This window comes from Saccostrea cucullata, unplaced genomic scaffold (assembly GCF_032062105.1).
Source record: "Saccostrea cucullata isolate Sc308-1 unplaced genomic scaffold, CSIRO_AGI_Scuc_v1 ctg237, whole genome shotgun sequence".
In the NCBI taxonomy this organism is placed as follows: Eukaryota; Metazoa; Mollusca; class Bivalvia; order Ostreida; family Ostreidae; genus Saccostrea; species Saccostrea cuccullata.
Genome location: NW_026931975.1, coordinates 66395 through 83196, shown reverse-complemented (window position 1 = coordinate 83196; position 16802 = coordinate 66395). Strand labels below are relative to the sequence as shown.

The 16802-nt window shown below is 34.8% G+C and overlaps 1 protein-coding gene across 1 annotated transcript; it reads left to right on the top strand.

Moving 5' to 3' along the window:
* The first annotated feature begins 800 nt into the window (after nucleotides 1-800).
* Nucleotides 801-15952, top strand: LOC134234138 (histone-lysine N-methyltransferase NSD2-like). The gene is made up of 19 exons (XM_062716195.1): nucleotides 801-922; nucleotides 3292-3581; nucleotides 4663-5211; nucleotides 5494-6147; nucleotides 7256-7341; nucleotides 7616-7690; nucleotides 8108-8273; nucleotides 8812-9015; nucleotides 9285-9464; nucleotides 9794-9950; nucleotides 10215-10343; nucleotides 10637-10716; nucleotides 10880-10992; nucleotides 11535-11804; nucleotides 12113-12234; nucleotides 12373-12509; nucleotides 12672-12778; nucleotides 13013-13220; nucleotides 13972-15952. Exons 2-19 carry the CDS (start codon nucleotides 3350-3352, stop codon nucleotides 14433-14435), a joined length of 3933 nt encoding a protein of 1310 aa, XP_062572179.1. The 5' UTR covers nucleotides 801-922; nucleotides 3292-3349; the 3' UTR covers nucleotides 14436-15952.
* Nucleotides 15953-16802: the final 850 nt, after the last annotated feature.

The window sequence follows — 16802 nt, the reverse complement described above, 5'->3', positions numbered from 1 at the left end:
TATGAAAAAAAAATGTGGCACTGAAAAATGTTAATTGTTATATGGGGAAAAAAACTTGGCCGTTACAGTCTACCCTCCCCCCCCCCTCCCCCACGAAATAGGATTTTTGAGTTTTGGAAATTTTTTTTTTTTGGTCAACTTTTTCAGGTAAGTAAAAAATATTTCTTTGGCTGCCTCCTCCCCCTTTTAAAAACGATGCCACGTCACTGAATAGCCATAAGCTTAAGAATTAGCACTATTTTAGTAATATCTAAAAATTAACATCACAGACTCCCCATTTTTAATTGTCTTTTCTGAATTTATACGATATTTTTAACCATTCTTCCTAAATTGAGTGAAATGTCATTACTTTCAAATAATTTTTCTGCATGCTTGTTAAATTTTTAATGCCATAAAAATGACATTGTTTGAGTACAATAAGGTAAAATAATTGAACAATCGGAGTAATTTGAAAATTTCTTCGCTGTAACAAATCTTAATGAGTCTATTTAAGATGAAATAAGACTGTGTTTGTTCCCATAAATAAAAAAAAAAAATGGAGGAAAATTTTTTAAAAATTGAATTGTGTATAAACGTATTTACAGTGCAAAAAGGTCAAACTAAATGCTGTGTAGCGCCAAAAGAAGCGCATTGACCCCCATTTTTGTTTTGATTTTTAATAAAGCTATGTGTATATATTCTAAAGATATGCTTGATGAAAAATTCTCATTACTTTTGATGTCAGAATCGACCACCTTCAGTATTTCAGTACTCTGATTACTCAGGAACCATAACTCTATCTCAGAAAGAGAACCAGTTTATTTGTTTTGCCTTTTCCCGCCGATATTTGCCGAAATTACACGAAAGTTGTTATCTTCCGGTGAGCGTTTAGAGTCAGAGTGAGCATGTATTTCTCAGGGAAAAAGAAGTCAATATTATTGAAGTAAGAATCCTGTCCACAAGTCATGATTATGATAATTAGTGTAGATGTTGTTGCGTTTATAAACTTCTGATTTTAGTTAAGATCACAAGTAATAAAAGGGTGTACTTTCAATCCCCACACAAAGAAGGGGGGTCAGCATGCTGTATATTTCCATAGAATAAATGCTTTCATTTTATTTCAAATCCTTTGATGGAAGAAGTGTAAATAAAAGCAGCTTAAAGCATCTACGTCATGTAATGATACTGATATCCTGGCTTGCTGGTCAAGTCATTATTTCAGTTTGTTGAAAAAGTGGAATAGGTAATAACTTCCATAACCAAATTGAAGTTGTATGTCTGTGAGGGTAAAATAGGAGTGCTAGAATGCTGAACACTACTTTCAAACTATGCGACCAACAAATGCAAGGGAAGCATGAAGAACTTCATAAGTAAATCATGTTGGAGGAATGATCAGGTTGGGAAAAAAATGTAGGCACAGGAAGCCCTCAGCCAACAGGAAAAAATTATTTGAATAGATGTAAAAACGTTAATGTTTAAAGCACAGGGAAAGAGTTTTGAAAATAATTATTATATTTACTAAGTATATTCGAATATATTCCAATGCAGTTGCACCACAGGCACCTTAAATTTTATAAATGAGTTTCAAGTAGAGCAGCTTTATAGAATAAAAAATCTTTCCCTATCAACAGTTTAGGACCACTCGCCCAAATGGGATATAATTTTCAGTGCAAAAAATATCTTGCCTACAAAATTCAGAAATCTGCATCAAAATGCTTCATAGAAAGGAAAAACTTTAGTTTTACAAGTTTTTCTGTATAGTCCGATCCACACTTTTCAAAAGTTATGTCCCTTAGCCGCCATCTTAGGGGATAAACCCATACAATCCACACAGTGGCCTTTGTACTTTTCAGGTTTGTAACTTCGTCATTTGACTTTAAAAAGCTCTGCCTTTTGTGTACTGATTGCCCCAAGATGGGGCTACCCACACATTGAAAGAAAATAAAACTAAACACAATGGATTTATCACAGCACGCCCAAATATTTGGTAGCATAAAGAGGAGAAATGACGTTTCTTTCTCTTTTGACCTTTTGGTTGACCCCGCAAAGGGAAACAACTTTTATTTGCAAAGTGTGGATTAGACTATACCTATTGTTTTGGAGATTGATCCCTTGGAAGTTCCTTAAATTCTTAAGGATCAATCTTACAAACTGTAGGGTTACAGAAAAACTTGCTTGCCAAAAGTTATTTCTTTTTAAGTGTTTTGATGCCAATTTATGATATTTGTTGCTAAAATAAAAATGTTCATTTTTTTGCACTGTAAATTTATATCCACTCGGGATATTGTACCCTAAAAAGGCTATTTTTATCCCATGTGGGCGAGTAGTCCCAACCTGATCAATATGCCAGTACTATGTTAATTAAGAAATCACTGTCTAGTTAGTATAGTATGCCAGGGGTATCAACGATAGTGGGAAACATGGGATAATTTTCATAACGGGCGAAGCCTGTTATGCATAAATTATCCCATGTTTCCCACTATTGTTGATGTCCCTGGCATACTAAACTAACTAGACAGTGATTCCTTATATTTCCATTTCATTGTGAATATTTCCATTTCATTGTGAAATAAAATTGTAGATTTAGACTTTAAAAATGTACTCATAAATTTAAATTACACGAGGACTCCCATGCCAATTTCAATAGTCCTCGCCTACTGACGTCGAACACAAAGGCAGCCGCACGAGATTCACATGCATATTTTAGCCTCCATAGTGTCAGACACAGAGACAGATGCATACGAGATTTGCATGCATATTAGGCCTCCTTAGCTCCTGACCTATCGACCTGCCTAATTTACATTCTGGTAGATTTATCAAGAAATCAACTCCACTAACTTTCAAAGGGTTATCACAGGGAAAAAAATTAGGAATGGAAATATATATAGGATTCCTTAAACACTGATAAAGTCTAAATGTTGTGGAGCTACTTGTAAGCACCTGATCAGCAAGGTTTGATGTTAAACTTAACAAATATTAGATCAGTTGTGTTACTTACTTCCCACAATATTTACTAGGGAGTCTTTTCCCTTTATTTCAGAGTAAAGGGTTAGAGATCAGTTGTAACAGGCTAGGGAATAAATTCCTGTGGACCTTACAACAACTGAATTTTGATTTTTTAATTTCAAAGTGGCATTTTTGTCGATTGAAGTTGTCAGTTTGGCTGGTAACCAGTTATTAGGGAAAACAATTGAACAAGATGAACATTAAGTCTGGTTCATTGGGATATGCAAATACCATAAGTCTAAAGAACATTCAATGAACGTCAGAATCCTTAGAATAATTATCAAAACTGTTAATTTTTAATTGTAGGTGTTAATTAAAGTTATGTCAGCTAAGAAGACGTGACCAAGATCAGCCTGGTCTTGCGATGGACAATACGAAGGCAGCAGTCAATGGTGGGGGGTGCACCTCTCCCCCATTTAGGCACCACCTCCCTCAGGTGGCTAACTTAACCAGGAACAGCAAGATTGCTCAGAGCAAAGCCGCAGCCAAAGTGGAAGCCGTGAAAGACGAAGCAACACTTGTGGTAGAAGATGCAGGGAAAGTGATCAGAATGAATGCAGATCTCAACATGGAGATATCTGTGGAAAATGTTCAAGGTACATTTAACTGATTGTCACAGTACATGTAAAACTTTTGAGTTACTTTTGAGTTACAGGTGTTTGTTTTGTCCTTTCGCCAGTATTATCACAGTAGAGTGTGGCCTTGCAATGATGGCACAAATTTAAGCAATATTACTACAATATCATATTTTTTTTCTTAATATAGATATTTTGAATAATTTTAGTTTAATGATTTTGAACTTATTTATTGTTTGGGAAAACAGTGATTGGGAAGGCCAAAATGGTCAAAGGGACTGGCGCAACTGTCAAAAATTTTAATGGGCCATTTTGAAAATGATTGGGCCGTCCATATAATCTGAGGGGCCATTTTAAGAAACAACAAAATGACAAACAAATGTGAAGTACGAAAAAAACCCCACGTTTTTCATGAACCGAATCTAATTTTGAACACATGCAATGCTACAAATTTAAAGAAAATTGAAAATAAAATTATATCCGTATTTTGCGTTAAATCACATCACAATTTGGATTGAACTCCACCCTACCCTATAAATAAATGTCGTAATGTACCGAATCTAGGTGCTTCGATAAACCGGAAGCAGTTTTTTTTAGCACTGGTTCTCTGCCTTGATTCCAGTCGCTGCCGCTAGGAAGGGAGCTTGCACCCGTTAACCAATGTCAGGGTACCAGTCTACAGTTTTTTTGCGGGATTCCACCAATGAGATTTGTTGTTTTAAAATTGATTGCAATAAAACGAAAGTAAAACAAGTAATGAAGTCAAACGCAAAATGTTTCCAAATAAGATCGCTAAAAATTTGAATGCGCACCTTGGCGCAATCATTGAATGATTTAATGCGCCATTTTCCACTTCAATGCGACTATGGCGCGTGGCGCAAGCCCTTCCCAATCACTGGGGAAAAAAACAACTTGAGGTTACAGTTGTTGATGTGTATGGAAAATGCATTAACATTTTTTGTTGTTATGATTTGCCAGAGATAACACAGGTAAGATAGTTGGTTTATCTGATCAGAATTTGATCAGAAAGAAATCTGAATAGTTGCAATCATGCATAATTTTCACATTAAATTGCAAAATGAAAAATTTAAATTATCTATAGGTGAACAAGAGAGACCACTGGTGCATCCGAAAGAGAGAGCAAAGGCGGAGGCAAGATCTCAAATAAAAATCGAAAAAGAACAAACAGCAAAACAAGAAACTAGTAACGAGCAAGAACTGCAAACAAACAGTGACAAATCGGAAGGCGGTGACAATAGCTCAAATACGTTAACAAAGATAAAAGACCCCAAACCTAGCACGCCAGTTAGAAAAAATAAACAAGTCAAAGAAAAATCGGGAAATTACAAAAACATATTTGAAGTGACTCATGTGGAGGGAAAGCGTCAAAGGAAGCCCAAAGTTGTGTTGGATGTGGGAGAAAAGTCTCCAAAAGGTGTGGAAGAAAAGTCAGCAAGTGCCGATAATGTGGATATTCCACAGCCTGTAGAACCGGATCTGAACAAATCAGCAACAGTACTGTCTCCCGTGGTGGATAAACCAACAGAGTGGAAGATAGGGGACCAGCTGTGGGCCAAAGTGGCTGGACATCCCTGGTGGCCGTGTATGGTGGCCAAGGATCCCTACGAAGATTTATACACGAAAATGAAAGGTGAGATTCAAATGTACAGTAGTTGTATCAATCATCCGTTTGTGTCTACAACAAATGTTTCATGGTATAAAATTTGGAAGGAAACTGACTTCCTTAAAAAGAAATAAGATGAAAGAAGTAGCAAGGGCATGAAAAAAAATATAATTCATTAATATGTCATCCATCTTGTTTATGACAAAAATGCATACAATTACAGATGTGCACTTGTTTTAATTTTGACATGCATGTAAATGTATTATTAGATGGATAGGTGATTTTAGAAGTATTTCCTGTCCTTTACAGCAAGAAGTAGGATTTATCACGTTCATTTCTTCGGAAACGAAGGAGAGCGAGGGTGGATAGCCTCTGGCTCAATAATGGAATTCCATGGAAAAGAGAAATACGACGAGCATGTGAAACAAGCTTTTCAGAATGCGAAAAAGGGTGAAAAATTAAAACTTGAAAAACTATACAAAGTTTATCCAAACCGACAGGCAGCTTGGCTAATAGCCATACATCAAGCAGAAGAGGCTATGAAAATGACTCTTGATGAACGAGTGGAACAATTCAAATGTGTTTACACACCCGAAAAGACTAAAAAACAGAATTTGAATAATAGTGTTAGTAAACCTGTAAATTCCCCGAAAGGGAAATCAAGTGAGAGAACACAGAAAAGAAAGCGGAAGTCGTCTGAACATGTGAAAGCAACGGTGGAGGAAGCGAAAGCATCTCCAGGAGCTAAACCCCGGTCAAAGCGACGAAGAGTCGACGAGAGCGCCAGCTCACACAAGGATAAGAAAACGGGGGGATCATTTGAGGTGTTCTGTAGTAAACACAGGGACAGCATGATGGCAGATCATCCTAAATTTGATGAAGCTAACATAAATGAATGCCTGCAACAACAGTGGCTGATGATGAGTCAGAAACAAAAGTCTAGATATAAATCTAAGCTTCAAGGTAAAAGCTATTGTAAATGTATATAATACTTATATAGCACTTGTAACAATGTATTGATTTTTTTTCTCAAGCATTTTCAGAATTTTTTTCCTTCTCAAAACAATTCCATTTTTTTTTTTACATCAAAGATACCTTTTATTTGCAGCATTAATGCAGACATTTTGATTTTATGAAAAATATAATTACTAAAATGCTGAAACAAAACTACATTTTGGTTTATGCTTATTTTTGTAGGAGATTTTCAGGTATGCAAGTAAATTTCAGTGATTGGGATATGTATGTGACAATGGCACACTTATAATACATTATATAGACTTTTTAATGGGACATTTCCTGTACAAACTTGCAATATATAATGTACACTTTTTTGCTGTTAGAATTTCAGTTGACTTTACTTAATTGAAATGGTCAAATCATAGAATTTAAAAGATTTTATATTCTTCACAAGTATCTAAATAAACACTGCAATTTAATTTCAATTCTTTATTTTTTGTCTCCGATGTTTGACATCTTTAAAATGATTTAGATCTAGGCTATACTGCTTCCCTCCACATGTTAAATTTTCGTTTTGGTTTTTCATCCGAGACTACATCATCGGTCTTACCGTCATCTCCATTCGTTCTGTCAGCATGTTATACTTCTTCCGAGTCATTTTCTACCGATTTACTTGAATTCTGTTTGTTATTTTAAAATGAAAGATTGGTATTATTTTCACAGCATGCTGCAAAATGCTGCGCGTTAGCCAATCAAAAACACATAACTGTTTGATTTTGGAGAAAAGAAAGCCATTTTTAACTGAACGACATTAAATCTTTTTAATGACAGCGATTGTTGTGGGAAAGACAAGCGTTTGGGGGATGCAAGTTTAAAAGAATGTATGCATGATTTTCTATGCGCCACGATGGCGCTGCGTTTTTAATTTTAATGTGACATTTTAAAATTTAATGCGACTATGGCGCAGGGCGCGTGCTTATCCCAATCACTGGTAAATAAATGCCTCCTTTCATCATTGAGACTTGACACACAGAAAAAAATGTGTCTTGTTTGATACAAATATTGTAGTAATTAAAATGTTATTATTAACTTTCTTGGAAATCAAACTTTGTAGATTCATCAGACATGCCCACAGGACCTTTGACCCCAAAGTTGACGGAGAAACCACATGTTGGAGATGACGAGGAGGATATGGAAAAAGTAAGATAACTAGGAGACCCTAACAAAAAGTACTGTAGTTAACTAGAGTGATAACTTTGATTTACTATATAGTGATAACTTTGACACTTTGATTTACTAAAGTTAACTATACATCTGTAGTAAACTATGGTTAACTGTAGTTAACTTTAGTATTTTTTTTGTTAGGGGACAGATCCAACAAACCTTCATTATTATGGCTGACTGAAATATTAGTAAATTAGAGTAAAGAAATATAAAAAATTTGATTTTATTAAAATATCCATTTTATTTACAGGAATCCAAGTTGATTGGAAAACTGAAACTAAAGAGGCAAAAATCCACAAGTGACGAGAGCAGTTCAGACAATCAGGTATTATCCTCAACTAGTACGGAATTAATTAAATTTTCAAAATCAATCACATTCTCAGGAAAAGGAAATATTATTGTTAACTAAAGTAATTAAAATTTATCAGGTAAATAAAATGATCCTGCATTCATGTCAAAATGAAATAGTAAATAAAAAAGAATTGAAATGAGGAAATTATTCATTGTGAAGGTTAGAAAAAATCTTAATTGTAAAGGTAGCAAAATTGAATTCTCTTGCATTTATTGTACAGTAAAACTCGTTTAGTATGAACACAAATATTGTTAATTTATGGATGTAGCAAAGTCATCTTTGTTCCCTAGCCATATAAATTTAATGAATTTCTCATACGGATATAACGAATTAAGATATAGCGTTATAACCAAGTTTTACTGTATATCAGAAATGTCTTCTCTGTTGTAGGAAGAAGAGAAATCCTCGAGCAGTAAAAGTCAGAAGTACTTATGTCAGGTGTGTGAGGATACAGGTGAGCTGGTGGAATGTGAGGGGGACTGTCACAATTATTTCCATAAGGCTTGTGTGGGAGACAGTGTGGAGGAACCCTTCAAATGTGAGGAGTGCAAAACTGGTAAGTCGTGAAAGATGGACTTAATGAGTGGTGGTGAGTGGTAAAAGATATCCTTAAAAAGAAAATAAAGAGCGGTTATATTTGAAGAAGATATGAGTACAGAATTATAGAATGGGAGCTTTTCAGGTACAAAAAAATTGGCTGAAAGTAGACCATTAAAAAAATGAATGCTTAAGTTTCGCCAAAACAGGGAAGGGTGCTATTATCATCTGTAGAATTTTGTTTTTCAACTTTTCTGTTGTGTTCATTAATTACTTATTTGCCTGCAAGTTATGCAAGAATGTCTGTTACAGCTGAGGCTGAGGCAATATGACTTCAAAATTCAGTACTAACTTATACAAGTATATTTTAATCTGTTTATATAGTGAAAACAGTCGAACCAGACACCTGTGCACTCCATCACGCAATCTGACATCCTGTCTATTCCGACACAATTTTTTCCCCAGTGCATGTCAAATAAGACAGTTTTCACTGTATCTTTAAAAAATATATGTTTTTTAAATTTGAATTTAATCTCTGATTGTGTCTATTTTTGTAGGACTGCACACATGCTTTGCATGCAAAAAGAAAGACGAGACAACCAAGAAATGTTCTGTGCATTTGTGTGGAAAGTTTTATCACGAAGACTGCATGAATAAATTGATGCAATTAAAATCCGACACCAAGAATGGGTTTGTTTGCCCTCTGCACCAGTGTGCAACATGCTCCATAGAAAATTCCAAGAAAACCAAGGCTAGCAAAGGTTAGAGCTATAATAATTCCATGTGGAGGTTTATAGATTCGTGTTTCCATAAGACTGAACTTCATACAAGGAAAGTTTTTGGTCTCTCAAATCGGCTGCTAATTCTTATTTTGCATCAGATGAATTGAAAATTATTGAAAATATGTAATTTTTACAATATTTAATTCAAAGAACTTTTGAAATGTTTTTTTTCATGTTCTGTGCCATGTTCCAAGCCTTTCAGGCTTTTACTTTTTGTTTGTGAAACATGGCTTCTTTTCACTATATAGGTCGACTTGTTCGATGTGTCAGATGCCCGACAGCTTACCACACCGGGGACTTTTGTATCGCTGCTGGGAGTGAAAATCTGCCTGGATACAACATTGTCTGTAATAAACATTTCCAACCAAACCGCACCCAAAAATACCACAATCATATAAATGTCAGCTGGTGTTTTGTTTGCAATTTAGGTTGGTATTTTAAAATTTTTTCACCATTCTGAGTTGAATTTTATTTTATTTTCGTAAGTTTTTCTGTTCTCGTTTTTATATCAATACTGAACTTGCATTCACTCTGAATTTTGCATGCTATTTGTCACTTTTCACCAAAGTGTAAAGGAAAAAGAAAAAACCTTACCCCCAGAGATGGTACAAATAAATTCAGTTGTAGATTTTAATATTGAAAGACACTGAAGAGCATGCAATTGTAGGTTAAATACATGGGTCCAGGTACCCTGTGTTAAAAGTAAGATTAGACTTTTCTCATCAGATGTTGACATGTAGCTTTGTTCTTACTTCAGGTGGTTCTCTGATTTGCTGTGATAGTTGCCCAGCCTCTTTCCATGCAGAATGTTTAAACATAAATTTCCCAGAAGGCAATTGGTACTGTAATGATTGCTCTATTGGCAAACAGCTGTTATACGGGGACATTGTGTGGGTCAAACTCGGCAGTTACAGGTAAGGCTTTATAGTTTAATTCTCGGAATCAGTTGCAAGTTTGATGTCTTGAACACTTAAACACTTGGAAATTGGAATGTCATTTATTCTATGGATCTTAACAACTGGTCTAGAGGAATAAAAGCATGGGAATAATATCACCCTACTTTTATAAGTGTTAATATTATTTTTAATTATTGAAAACTCTTTACATACATTTATAAATTATAGAATTTATTCTTCATTTTTTCAATAAAACATAATAGAATAATTCTTTTATGATAGGTGGTGGCCTTCAGAAATTTGCCATCCCAAACGGGTGCCTCATAATATACAAGAGAAGACGCATCAAGTTGGGGAATTCCCTGTCCATTTCTTTGGAACCAATGATTATTTTTGGATCCATAAAGGAAGGTGAGGACTTGCATGTCTTTTTAACTGTGTAGTCTTTTAAAGTTTTCCTGCATGATACTGTTGTCTTAAAATTGATTTGAAGGATAACAAAGTGTACATAAAGCAATAAAAAAAAGAGATAAATACTTGGCTGTTGAGAAGTTATGGACATTGCACTCAATTGTGCCAATTTTCCTGTTAGTTCTTCATCCACATACTTTTTCGAAGTCGAAGCACAAACTGTTTTGAAGTGAAAGTGTATTGAAAATATAAATATGAAAGTGAAGATGTCTATGTGTCGTTTTCTGTTGCAGAGCTTTTGGATTTCATGATGGTGATAAGTACTGCAAAGAAACAGCAAGGAATAAGAGTTTGGCAAAGATTTTTGCAAGAGGTTTGTCATGGAAATCACAGTTGCATTGAAATTTCTGGAAAGGGACATAACTTAGTTCCTAGTTTTATAGATATCTAAGTTATCATGTATATATGCAATGTTATAAATGCTCATAAGAAGCAAACCCCTTCATGATAATTATGGATCTGTATATATGTTTTAGGTGTACAGGAGGCCACTGAGGCATTCCAGGCCCTGAAGGCACTCCGTGCTGACAAAGAGAAGATGATGATAGAGAGAAGTGAGAAAAAGCCAGCCCCATATAAATTTGTCAAGGTATTCACTACTGGCAATAGATTGTATGTCCTTAAATAATACAAGCAAGCTGTTTCATCATGTGTAGTTGGAGAATTACTGTAGATTGTGAAAAAATCACGATGGTTTTAATTTCACAATATTCGTGATTCATCATTTATTTGCGAAATTTAACCTGTCGTGAATGCTATCATTAATTTTTAAACACATATTAATGCTTGTATGAATTGGAAATTAAATTCTTGCTGTGTGAAATTAAAATGATGGAATTAAAACAACTTTCAGTATTAAATTTACAGGTATTTTTCATGAAAAAGGGTTGTTCTTGTATCAAGCTTAAGAGAAACCAAATGGTGCTGGAATATTTATGTTGAATTTCAGTGTGAAAATCTACATGTAATAAAATTTCAAACTGATATAAAAGCTATGATGAGTGTGAAAAAGAGGTACATACCTACATAATTTCACTCTTTGTTCGAATGTTTATTTTCGGAGTAAGAACTTAATGATATGATGCATTTTGTCTATCTTCATAACCTTACACTTGTTTGTTTATTTTTCAGAATAACATTCCAGTTGGAAGCGTGGTAATTCCCAAACCAGACCTGACCAGTATACCGAGGTGTGAGTGTGACCCTAATCACGAGGCCCCGTGCAGCAGTGACACGGACTGTCTGAACCGAATGCTGATGTACGAGTGTCACCCTAGTGTCTGCCAGTGTGGCGAGAAGTGTCACAACCAGCGATTTCAGAGACGAGAGTATCCTGACTGTACACCATTCAAAACCGAGGGCAGAGGATGGGGGCTGAGAACAAATGTGGACATCAAAAAAGTAAGTCTTTGATTTTATTTGGATTACAGTGTAACACCCCCCTCCCTTCCCTTTACACACACTCATACATTTTGCTTCATAACCAGAGATTGTCAAATAACCCACCATCATGGCCATTTGAACAAGGTTATTAAGATAGAAACGTAAATGAAGGCTTGATTTTTATTGAAGGGTAATCTTTGACTCTGATACATGATCAGTTAGACAAGATTAAGGTCACAGGGTTAAGTTTGTAGCTTTATTATTTATTTCCAATTCACATGTATAATTTTGCATTCATCACTAGATTCTTGCTGCCCTTGTTTCAGGGACAGTTTGTACATGAATATGTTGGAGAACTTATTGATGAAGAGGAGGTCAAGAGAAGAATTGATGAATCACACGAAAACAACATCAGCAACTATTACATGCTTACCCTAGACAAAAACAGGTGAGAAAAAAATTGTCAAGCATCTTAAGTTATTCACAATCTGATTTTATGAATATCATCTGAATTTCCATACAAATGTCTTTATGTTAAGAGCTTTCTAGTTAAATGTGTAGCTAAAGTGATCCAATTCTTTGACAGAGTGATTGATGCAGGGCCAAAGGGCAACCTCTCCCGATTTATGAACCACAGCTGTGCACCAAACTGTGAGACCCAGAAATGGACAGCCAATGGGGATGTTCGCGTGGGATTATTTGCACTTTGTGATATACCTGCAGGTAAAAATATAGTCCTTATCCTGTTTTGGGGGTTTGTTCCTTCCTCTTTTTCTTTTTTTTTTTAATTTCCCCTTTGAACAGTGGATATTCCTTAATTGAAATCCAATTTGGTCATATTCAAGAGAATTTGGCATTCTACTAGATTTCATTTGCTATTTTCAGGCACTGAATTAACTTTCAACTATAATCTGGAATGTCTGGGCAATGACAAGACAAAGTGTAACTGTGGAGCAGAGCTATGCAGTGGTTTCCTTGGTGTGAGACCGAAGGTAAGTGGATTAATGCGATGCCACACGAAGCTCAATAGACTAATGTGTATGAACAGAGGAAATTTGGGTTGAAATCTGCACATTGTTCCAAGAAATGTTTATGAGTCCACTTGAAAAAATTCCAAACTGTGTTGTGTTTAAAAAAGAAAAATCTAAAATTATATTAAAACATTATCCCATGTCGAGTTATGACAATGAAAATAATAAAGAGTCACAATTTTTCTTTTCTTAAAGTCTGCAGTGGCTGCTTCAGTGGCTAAGAGTAAGAAAAAGGACGAAAAGAAGAAAAAGAAGAGAAACAAGAAGAAAGGAGATGGGAAGAAGGAGCATGACGATGAATGTTTCCGGTGTGGGGAGGGTGGGGAGCTGGTCATGTGTGACCGTACGGGCTGCCCTAAAGTCTACCACTTACATTGTCTGAAACTCTCCAAACCCCCACATGGTAAGCAGCAGAATTTTTAGCGAGGATTTAATTTTGGCATTATTAGTGAGGGTGCTGAGATCACTAAAAGTAAATATTGCTAAAAATTAATTGCGTTTTAGTTGTAATAGTTTATTCAGTGAGTATTTTAAATTGCTTAAGATTACTTTTTACTAAAAATTAAATGCAAAATTTTAAGGTCAATTTGCTTATTTTGCATCGGGCCCAAATTTCCACTTATGCGGTATGTAATTTTATAGGTCAAAGAGTGTTTTAACTATTGTTTACTTCATGTGGCTCACTGCAGTTATGTTGGGGAAAGTTTAAAATTCTGTTGTCTGTATTTGGCTATTGCTGTTATCATCGAAATGATAGCTGGTAGAGAAAGTCTATTTTGTAGAAAATAGTAGGTTAATTTATGTAGTGTAGATTCAAGTTTGTTTAAATCATGACCCCTGGGGGTAGGGTGGGGCCGTAATGGCCGATCAAAGTTTTACATAGGAATATTAGGAAAAATCTTCTTCTCACTTATAGGGAAAGTACAGTACATATGTAGAGGATATAGAAAATATTTACATTCCATATATGTATTTTCTTGATAAATTGTTTTGAAGGCTTGGGCAGTTTTGTAAGCTTTTTTTTTTTTTTTGACAGTTTTTTTTTATAGTATTCAAGAATCTTCGTTAGAAACATTGCTTTTTGACAAAATCTGCCTTTGATTAAAAGTTGTGAGTCAATGTTGACTTATCTACAATATGAATTTGTGTTCCAGGTAAATGGGATTGTCCTTGGCATCACTGCGATGAATGCGGAAAGCCGGCTGTGATGATGTGTGCTGAATGTCCCAATTCCTTCTGTGCTACCCATACTGAGGGACACATAAAAGACATAGAGGGTGTGTCAGTGTCACTGTGTATGGAGCACGATGAGGTCACGTCGTCGAGTTGTGCATCCTCCGACACCCAGTCTGACGAAGACAGTAACGGACAGGCCCGAACCAAAGCCATCCTGAAGGAAAACCTGGTGAAAAAGCGCAACCTGAACACAAAGCCGGAAGAGGACCAGGGGGCTGGGGGAAGCAAGAAGCCCCGAAAACAGAGCGTGGGTGAGCCCAAGAAGACGGAAGGAAAACGAGTCAAACCTGCCGGAAACCCCCTGGCTGTGGCCCCCATGTTTGATGATAGCGATGAGGGTTCCGATGACCTTGTCATAGATATTCCAGCTGTCCCTTTGTAATTTGCTTCATAGAACTGTTTTTTTTCTTTCAATTATGTTTAAAAATTTTGAAGTAGTGTTAAGGTACAGAATAAATGAATATTGAGATATTTTTAATGCATTAACTTACAGATTTTTTTTTAAAAATGATGTTTTAAATGAAATGAGTGATGACGGTCTTACATTATATAGAATTTTTATTTTTAATTGTAAATATTCTATTGGGCCAAACTGTTCAATATTTGCAAGTTATGGTGAAATAGAATTTATGTAAATTTTTTTCGTAGACTTTGCATGGATACTGTAAGAGAAAAGAGAATGTACTGTAAATATGAAGATATTGAGAATTTATAAATTTAGAAATCTATAATGTGTGTAAAATGGTGTCCAAAAATGTTATATAAATGTGGTTTTAAACATATACTATTTACAATGTAGATATCATTTTTGCATTTTCAATATTTGACCCTTTAAGCAAATTGGTTGGAGTCTCATGTCATTGTTATATGTTGGGTAGCTGTGTCCAGATTAGCGAAGGTTATTAATAGGACCCACATTTGTGGGATCTCTATAATAATCAGTTTGTCTCTCTGTCCATCTATTCCAATCTTTCATAAATGTATTTTCTTCTGAAAAGCTTGTTAGTAGGTTGTTTTAGGATGTTCAAATTCATGTATGATGTGTCAGCAAGCAGATGCATGTACTTTAATATTAGGTTTTTACTGTGTCATCAGAGTTTTGACTGCAGTGATAGGGTCTCTAGGGTAGATTTCTAAATTAGTAAGAATGAACTGGCAAAGATAATCTGTAAATCTAATAGAAGGGGTTATAAATCTGAAGATTGTCCTAACTACCTGCGCAGAATCTTTTTTTTTCACATTAATATCAAGTTTCAGTGATATCTGTTTGAAGTTAGGGTTGTGACTGGGTTTTCTAAGAGCTGAGATTTTATGAAATGTATAATCCTTCTTGGTTGAAATACACATTTTAATGATGACTCATTATTCTAAGGATTTTGTCATTTTAAATGTTATAGTTTCATAATAGTTGTAGTTGCTTCAATCATGTCAAATTCATGCTTTCAAATTCAAAATTTTCTTGAATTTTTCCTTTATTATGAAATTAACACACACCCTCCTTATATATCCACCCCTCAGCAGGACCCTTGCTGATTGGTCAATTTTTCTGGTTGACCTTTGACCCACTTCTGGCAGCATACACACATGTATATGTTGCAGAACATGTTAAAAAGTTGGTCATAAGATATTGTGAAAATTTATTTTAATATCCATTTTATCATGTATTAAAAGTATGAAATATTTTTAATTTTTCATTTCATGAATAGAATTATAATCATCTATCAGTGAGCTTAAATTTATTTCATCCCTGTTTTTAAAAAGGAGAAATTGATAATCTAAAATGAAATTGTCCTAGGTAATGTGCATGAAATGAAGAAAGAAAGAACTATTACATAGGTATTAGTGTTCTATTTATTCTGTACATGTACATTGTGTGTAAAATAAATTTTATCTCACTTATTTCTGTGTAATGTATTATTTAAACTCTCAGTTCTATGTATTTTTGTGCTTCTTTAATCAGGCCTGGAGACCATAAACTAAAAACAGACGCAAGTCAAAATTCTGATTTTGAATAGCTTGTCATTTACAATATATAATTCATCCAAAATTTGATTGTATAATATTTCAATTAAAAGTGGTAAGGATGTTGTATTGTTATCAAAATTATTTCAAAAGTTATATTGAAATGAAAATTTGACTAAAGTCTATTCTCAGTTTATGGTCTTGGGGCCAGGGCTGCTTCATTATTTGCTATAAAGATGTTGGAATCATCCTAGGTTTGTCGAATGAAATGTCTACTTAACTAAAGCTTCGGAGTTGTTGAAACACTTTTAGAAAAGGGTTTGTAGAAAATCAGATAAAAGCCTGTGACTCAAAGTTGAGCATACCACTGTTATTGATCTATTGCTTCTTATCAAGAGAGAATACATGTATATCTATGTTTAGTTTAATGACCCAGGCCAACTGCTGGTGATTTTAATATTGCACAAGTTCAATTATATATTTTCTGGTTAGTGTGGAAGGGGAGGGGGGTGTCCGAATGCAATAATTAAACCTCCTATGAATCTTGCACTGGTGCTGGTGTTTTTCAAGAAACAAAGGCACAGGCCTCTACTGGCTATAGCTATTTTTAAAAAAAATGGGTCTTGCTTACACTCTACAAAATAAGCTTTTGAATCTAAGATAAATTTAGCTCATCTGGGTATATGTTGGATGTAACATTACTACTAGCCTAGGGGTGAACGTGAATGCAAAAGATACAGAGTGTAAACTATACAAGAGGCCTTAGGAAATTGTTATAAATATACAC